The 8,714-nt window shown below is 35.0% G+C and overlaps 1 protein-coding gene across 1 annotated transcript; it reads left to right on the forward strand.

Moving 5' to 3' along the window:
• Positions 1-1,355: 1,355 nt before the first annotated feature.
• LOC577919 (peptidyl-prolyl cis-trans isomerase B) lies at positions 1,356-6,428 on the forward strand (the record flags this gene model as incomplete). The annotated part of the gene is given in 3 exon segments (XM_030973936.1): positions 1,356-1,449; positions 3,209-3,393; positions 4,578-6,428. Coding segments are annotated over 3 exon segments (408 nt in total), but the record flags the coding sequence as incomplete, so codon positions are not given.
• Positions 6,429-8,714: the final 2,286 nt, after the last annotated feature.

Genomic DNA, 8,714 nt, shown 5'->3' on the forward strand with positions numbered 1-8,714 from the left:
TGAGAGAAGTTTTGTTGTTGTAAATAGTCATTTCATTTGTTGGTTGTTTGAATCATGTATATTCCAGTTGTTATGAATGCCTTGGGCAGTAATATCCAATTATCCACATAATTTTGATATTAAATCGGGTATTTGTAGATGAACAATAGCATGCTTTTTTCTTCTTGAAATTAAACCCAGGTTTTGATATTCAATTCAAAATGAAAGAATTTTTTGTTCAAGTTTGATTTTATAGACTGCTGTTTAAATCAAGATAAACATTAACAAAAATAGACCATAATGAGAAACTTGATCCATTCCAGGAACATGATGGTACCTGCATTCAAAACCTATTCAATTCAATTCATTTATTTCCACACAACTTAAAAAAACAGTAAAATGTGTATAACAATCCAGAAATTTGAATATTACAATAAAAAGAATAAAGACATGCAGTAAACAACGATAAGTACTTAAAATGATAATTGAGTACATGTGGAAGACTAGCAAAGGCCAAATGCCTATCAAGGGCTATTAAATCCCCAGCAAGGTTGGGATAAGAAAATAATGTAGCTAATAATTTATGCACTCATTTTAATAGAACAAGATATGGGACAATGTAAAACTATAAAAACAAACCTACATGTACATGTATGTATGGGAATGAGAGAATTGAGGAATCGGCCATTTAAAGATAAACTTGAGTTCTGGTAATGCGATTGCATTGTGAAAGAAAAGGTGTAAAATGGATCAGAAAAGTTGATCATATAGCATGTAAGTAATGGTGTGTAATGCAAGGTTCTGGAGTCATCAAAATCATCATAAATTTGGCAGAGTCTTGGTAAAGAATCACTTACACAGAAAGATGTATATGGGACAACACATATGGTGTCGGGGCTAGTACTATCCTGATTTCCTTATCTTTATCCTTATCTTACTCAGCCAGTATACATTTTCTTCCAAAATTGTTTGGCACATGACATTTATTTGTAATCTTGAACATTCAGTGTAAGTTTCGATAGTTTCTGTGAGAATTCATTTTCTTTTTTTACCAGAACTCAAGTTTATCTTTAAGGGTGATTCATGCAGGACACCATACTCTCTGCATCCATCACCACAGCAGCTGGCGGAGATGATGACCAGGGCAGGGACCATTTCTCAAAGCCTTTTTTCCATGACAAATGACAAAAATCTGCCAATAACCAATCAGAACCAAGGATTTCACTTGCTTATAACAAAAACTGTCATTTGTAACTGATGACAAGTGTTGTGAAATGGGGCCCTGAACGTTAATGATTTCTCATTGGATATCCATCTTTTTGAGAATGTATTAGAAATTTAATCAAACAAAATCGTGTTTTTCTGTGTGTTTACAGAAAGGGTTTGGATACAAAGGAAGCAAGTTTCATCGCGTGATCAAGGATTTCATGATCCAGGGAGGTGACTTCACAAAGGGAGATGGCACAGGAGGTAAGCTATTTCATCATATCGAGGCCGGGTCGGTGAGACAAAGACGTAACTCCATTTTGGCCATTTTGAGAAAAAGTGGTTTATGTGTCACTTCAATTGGGTGTCGGGTGGAGTTAAAGGACAAGTCCATTCCAAAAATAACTCACTTTCAATTGAAGCAGAAAAATCAGACAAACCACTCAAAAAAAGATTGAGCAAAATCGGATAACTAATAAGAAAGTTATGAATTTTTGAGAAAGTATGTAAAACTATGGACCAATGTAAAGCACAAGACAAATTGGGAACTCACTCATCAGTCTGTGACGTCATGTCATTACTATCCACTAATTATTTTCTTAATATTGATAACATAAATGTCCTATTTTCCCCCTAAGAATCTTATTTATTTACACCGGCATCCAAGTGAGATTGATAGTAATATGTTCTTGTGTGGATGCACTTAAATATAATCTTTCCAGTTAAATCATGAAAAATGTGAATTGTGATAAACTATTTGTTTAAAAATCAATAATTATGAATATACAATATTCAGAAATTACCGGTAGTATAACTTCTCCAAAGTTCATAAAAGATTTTGTGAAATGTCATGCATGCAATATGATACAAATCATATAAAAAGAGAAATTAATGGGATTAAACTACCGTATATAAAGCAATTGATAAATAGTGAGGACATGACGTCACAAACTGATAACCAAATTGGCAATTGGTGTAGTGATTTTCATTGTTCCATAGTTTTACATACTTTTTCGAAAATTCATAACTTTGTTATTCATTATCCGATTTTGCTCAAACTTTTTTTGATTGGTTTGTCTGACTTTTCTGCTTCTATTGAAATTAAGTTATTTTTGGAGTGGACTTGTACTTTAAGTCTTTGTGTTTCCTGGAAAGCCCACATTTTTCTGAACATTTTAATATCGAATACTCATTTTGGAAAAATATGGAGTTACGTCTTTGTGTCACTGAACCCTCGATATGTGGATATGATGTACAGTATTGAGTGGGGAAAAATGATGTTATTTTGGATATTGTGGTAAAGCTACCGAGGTGAGGAGTGGTAGGGGGTAGGGAACACATATCCTGGGGCATACTGTCAGATCACCACGAAACCGTAGCACCTAGAGTCAAATTTCGGCAAGACGTTATCTTTGTATAACCTTTATTTTTTATCACATGGTCAACTGCCTTTTTAAACGAAACTGCAGAATCTGAATATAAAAGAAATTGCTTACAAAGGAAATGATGAGTGGGATTGCCCAAAAAATAACCACATGCAGCATAGGCCCCAATTAAAGCATACTTGCCTAGTCTTGGGGGTGTTTCACAAAGATGCTAAGTTGAACTTATCTCTAAGTTGGACTTAACATTTATGGAAAGCCATTAGCATCCATGAACATTTTTTGTTACAGTTTTTTTTAAAGGCATAAAATGTTGAATCAAATCATTCATATTTTCTATTATCAAGGAGATTTCATGTTCTTGATGTGGAGTTCATAAAAAGTCAAAAATATTTGAACTTTATATTTTATTTTAAGGCTACAAATGGCTCTCCATAAGTTTTAAGTCCAACTTACAGTAGATTCAAGTTTGACTTAGTATCTTTGTGAAACACCCCCCCCCCCCCCCCCCCCCCCCCCCCCCCCCCTGTGTCATAGTTGCAGAAATATGAAACACACCGTTCTTGTTTCATTTGATTTATCTTTTCATATCTGAACAGGTGTGTATCAAAAGCAATCATTGTGTTTTATTTTTCCTTCAGGTAAGAGCATCTACGGTGACAAATTCAAGGACGAGAACTTCAAGCTGAGCCACTACGGTGCCGGATGGCTGAGCATGGCCAACGCAGGCAAGGACACCAACGGATCCCAGTTCTTCCTTACAACCATCAAGACAAGCTGGCTCGATGGCAAGCATGTGGTCTTTGGAAAAGTTTTAGAAGGAATGGTGAGTGTTTGACCTCGTGATCAGAAGAAAAGAATTGCATATTGAAGCTATGATGCATCTTTCATGCTTTTTAATTGCATCTCTTTTGTCCTTATTTTTTTTCTTATCAAGGACCATGTTATATTTTATATCAGTAACAGAACTGAAGAACCACATTGTTTTTTTGAAAATGCAGGAATTTGAGGATACATGTACCATCTATTTTGACCGATAACAAAAATGGTAGCAAAACTGATCATGAAGTTGTCGACATTCTTTTCAAAAGAGGACAATTAATGGAATTTAACCCTATTTTAACTGGGCTATTTCAGACCGGGTTTTTACTGGGGGGGGGGGGTCAATTTGACCCCCTCCCCCCCCCCCCCATAAGATCTCGGCCGTTTCACGGCCGATCGCCGCGAAAATTTGCATACATGTCAAGTGAAGTGTATAGAATACTATGGTAATTTCAATTTTTTGAAAAATTCACTCATTTGCATATTTATGGTAATTTATGCTATCAAGGTCATAAAATTCACATTTTTGCCCATAAATTATACATTAATCATATTTAAGCATTCTTTTTCACTACATATATTTGTTAGACCATTTGGAATAATAATACAACACTAAAACTTGGAAGAGCCAGGTTATTCCTTATGTTATTTCTTTTGATAATTTCTTATGTATTTCTTTGTTTTTTTAACTGATTTATTTTATTGTTTTTGTTGTTTTATTTCATTTATAACTACAATTCAACTATTTTGACCCCAAAACAAACACCTTAACTTTAAACAAGACTAAATAACCAATGTTTTATCTCTTTTTAGGAAAAATGACATTTCCATATGTTTTGTACACAAATCACAAAAATTAGCAATTTTCGGGCTGACATGCAAAGACAAAAGATCATGTGACTTTGTAACTATACGTCCGATTTTTGAAAATATCGTTTTAAAAGATGCGTAAGACTCGAAAGAAAAAAGTCATGAAAGGAAAATTTTATATCTGCCGTGGTTTCGGAGAAGTCACAAAATTTCTACAGGGGGGGGGGGGGATTTTTTTTTAAACATGTACTAAAGGAACCTTTCTATAAAGGCCACTGTTTGTGTTTCCCTTGGGCGGTCGCTATAGGCAGGTTTGACTGTATTTCAATTTTTCACAGGTACTTGTTAATTTTATTTTGTTTTATTCAATTTTTGCAGGATGTCGTGAGAAAGATTGAAAGTACCAAGACGGGGCGTAATGACAAACCTGCGAAAGATGTCGTCATCGCTGACAGCGGCACTATTGAAGTAAAGGAGCCTTTCACCGTCGACAAGAAAGGAGTATAAACTGCCTCCATTCCTTCCTGCCTCAAGGGGGGTGTTTCACAAAGCCTTTTTTTCAATGACAAATGACAAAAATCAATGACAAATCTGCTGATAACCCATCAGAAGCAAGGATTTCAGGTAGTTTATAACAAAGACTATCATTTGTCACTGACGACAAGTTTTGTGAAACGGGTCCCAGTTCTACCTAGATGTACAAATTTACAGCAACAACAGAACACTTTCTTTCAGGAAATAGATGTATAGCTTGTCTAGTTTTTCAAATTCACATGCAGTTTATGCAATACTTCATCAATTGTAAGCATAATGATGGTGGTGGTTCCGCTTAGAAATCAAACTGTATGGCCTAGATCCCTGATTGTCTGACCTCGGTTTTTTGTGTGTATATAATTTCAAACTTGTCTATATCTGAGGAATACATCTGTTCTAATCAGTGTGTTGTTGTTCTCACATTCTTAGAAAGTATAGGTGGACAGTCATCTAGATTCCTTTGAACTGTCAGGTATAGCTAATAGTTACCGCACTTCTTTATTCTCTTCAATGGTATTACTATGAATACTATCTAATACATAGTATGAAAAATCATTTTTGTAACAGAAAAGAAATGTTTGTAGAGTTTAATTGTGATAGATGACATACCTGCAGAATTGCATGATCCGCTTTTTACTGTATTTCTCTACCAGTGATTAAATATTTTTGGTGATTTTTCTATCTCTGTCATTCTTCTTGTCATAATCTTGAAATTGTTCAGGAACAGAAATTATCAAGAATTAAATAGTGCAGTTATTACTTGTTATTATAATTGTGTGTCCCTATACCATACATACATGTAAAATGCTTTCTCCATCTGTTTCATTGGTTTGTATTGTATCTATTTTTGGCAATTTCATAGACAATCATGACATTTATATAGCTTCAACCCAATCGATCTCTGATACCTATCCAACATGGATTAAATCTTTTTTTTAAATTTCAAATAGACAAACTATCTCTTTTTTTTTCTCTTATCTGCATCGCTCTGCTTGGTAGTTGCATTAGATAAAGGAAAGTAGTCAAAATTAAATTGGTTGATAATCAAAACGTGATGTCATTGTATGTACGATAAACAGTGCCTTTATTCACACCCATTCACTGTGAGTCTAGGAAGCAATATATATAACCAAAAATATGAAATGTTGTATGCATGTACATTTACTAGAAACTCACATTTACAAGATAGCAACTGCTTGTACTCCTGGTACATGAAGTATATAGAGAATGTTTTATTTTGTAACTCTTTGATGGCTTTGGTCGACCACTGGAACAAGTGGGACTGCCATAGTAATCTTTTGTCACACACATGAATTGTATACTTCACTCAATGTGGCAAGTCAGGATTTCGATCCACGGTGAATAAAGAATTAAAGGTTATTTATATATATATATATATATATATATATATATATATATATTTACATTCTTTTCAGGATTTCTAGTTTTTGGCCAAGGAACAGTCATGGGTTGCTATGGATGGATTCAGAAATGTTATTTGAGATGTTGAATTCATTCTTTATATTCTTAGCAGTTATGAAGCAATATTTTGATTACAATAATCTTATGTAGTGTCCATTTCTTTTTAGCAGGTGTGATGTCAAATTCCTTAAATTGATTTTTTTTTGGGTGGAGGGATATATGTTCATGCAAGAAAATAAAGACACACAGTGCACCTGTTAATTACAAATCTAATAATGATTGGTTCATTGGAATTGATGTGTTCACGAATGTACCTGCTTGTGTTTTTATGTGGAACTTACATTATTAAGAGAACAGACAGAGAATCAGCAAGGAATACTATAAAGGAATGCAGAACGAGGGAGAGAGAGAGAGAAAGAGAGAGAGAGAGAGAGAGGGGGAGGGAGAGAGAGAGAGAGAGAGAGAGGGAGACACATTCTAATACACACAGAGAGTGAGAAGGGAGGGGGGGGGGGGGGCAGAGGGGAAAGAATCGCACGAAAAACAGAATCGGTAATAACGAAAGCAATTAAGAAAGGACTAGAAGGATAATAAGAAATAGTGGAGGCCGTAAACCTTAATGTAAGCCACTCCCCTTTCTATCCTTCCTCAGCTTGACGCCCTGTTCTACTGAACTGAAATTGATAAATAGAGAGGGGTGTGTACCCTTCTGGCGTATCCAGACACTCACAGGGCGATATATACCAATTTGAAGCCTCAGGTTGAGGAAAACCTTTCAATTTGAACAAATCGTGTTTTTATAATTTGATTATAATATATTATCAATGTTTTCTGGATTGTTAAAAGAAGAGGGGGGGGGGGGTATCCTATGCTTCATACGCCACTCCTCCCTCTCTACTACCCGTTCTTGTTCTACCAAATGCCTTATATTCTACGACCAACACGATAAAAGGGAGGGGGAGGAGGGGCACAATGCCCCAAAGTTTATAACAATGAACTTTGCGCCTTTTAGAATATAATCGTGTTCATTTTCGACGCTATCAAATATCCCTTCTTTAGATTTTTACACACTACTGCAAAGTATGGTGCTAAAGCAATATCTTGGACCCCGTGAAGAGAAAATGTTGGAGATAATCCCTGATAATGTTTGAATTATAATAGAGGTGTAATTAGCATTGTCTACATTTTTACATTGTTTTGAGGTTACCCTTTGAAGGTGCCTATTTTTTTCTTCTTCCAGAAAGTGCCTTTTTTTTTGTGCACCCCCACTTTGAAAGACGCTCCGCCGCCCATTAAGTACATATTACTTCTCTTGGGTGGAGAGTGGCAAATGAAGGTTATAGTCTTATTGCATTGAGCTGAATCATCATTTTTTTCAATTTTTAAAAACAAAATTGTAATTCTCAAAAAGAGAGAGAAAGAGAGAGAGAGAGAGAGAGAGAGAGAGAGAGAGAGAGAGAGAAAAAGAGATAGAGAGAAAGATTAACATGCGAACAATTCAAAGAGAGTTTTAAAGAAACAAAATCATTGCAGAATAAAGAGGATTAATAATATCATTATATTTATTATTATTTATCATTGCCATTGTCATTATCACCATCATATACAAACGTAGTTTATATCCTTTTTCCCCAATTTAATAACCATGAGGTATGGTAGGTATATTATATAGTCCTTGGTTAATTAGACCTGTTCAATAGGATAGCGATGCGAATTCACAACTGTTACAGCTGTATATACTGAATTCACGCCTTCTAACAAAGCTTTCAGGGCATCTTATGATGCCACACCTAACTCGTTTAGAACACGTCGTACACATCCACGGTCCACCCATGTAATGATTTCTGGAGGGTCGCTAGGAAAGGATGGGGTAGTGATACCCCTACATAAATATTATATTGGCCAATCATATATTTTGTTTAGGCTATTTAAAAATCTTAAAGACTAACCACGTTTCTGATTCTTCTTTCACTGTCTTGTTGGAGATTTTCAGCAACCTAGTCAGCAAATTTGGACGAACGTCCCCCTTTTAAAAATAGTCTTGCGACGCCCCTCGTATGATTTCACAAGAAATTTCTCATCGCAATCAAACAATATATTGATCAATAAGTAGAATGAATAAGAGTGGTATTTGTCTTTACACAAAGAGAAAGTATACAATGCACTGCTGACAGGAAACCTAATTAGGGGTTATAGTTTTTGTGATTGTAATATCTTAAAAGAGTTGTCTTGTAGTCATTCATATTAGCAGCTAATGGATCCAATTTTATTCCGAAATGGATAATCATGACGGCTTAAGTTTTTGAGCGAAATTCAAGGAAGCAACTTTCGAGTGAGAGAGTATATTTCTGATTGGCGTTGATATCGTTTCTATTCGTACCTGTGTCGGATGATAAAAAGGATTACGCCATCGCTTTAGAGCACGCTACTTGGTAATTGTTTATTCCACTTATTTTTATGAAGTATCATGGAGCGTATTTACAGATAGTCTTGAAAATAATCAAAAAGGTTTTACTCCTCTTTTGAAAATTAGTTTCTTGATTTATTTTGTTGAATTCC

This window comes from Strongylocentrotus purpuratus, unplaced genomic scaffold, assembly GCF_000002235.5.
Source record: "Strongylocentrotus purpuratus isolate Spur 01 unplaced genomic scaffold, Spur_5.0 spur5_contig_766, whole genome shotgun sequence".
NCBI classification, from domain to species: Eukaryota; Metazoa; Echinodermata; class Echinoidea; order Camarodonta; family Strongylocentrotidae; genus Strongylocentrotus; species Strongylocentrotus purpuratus.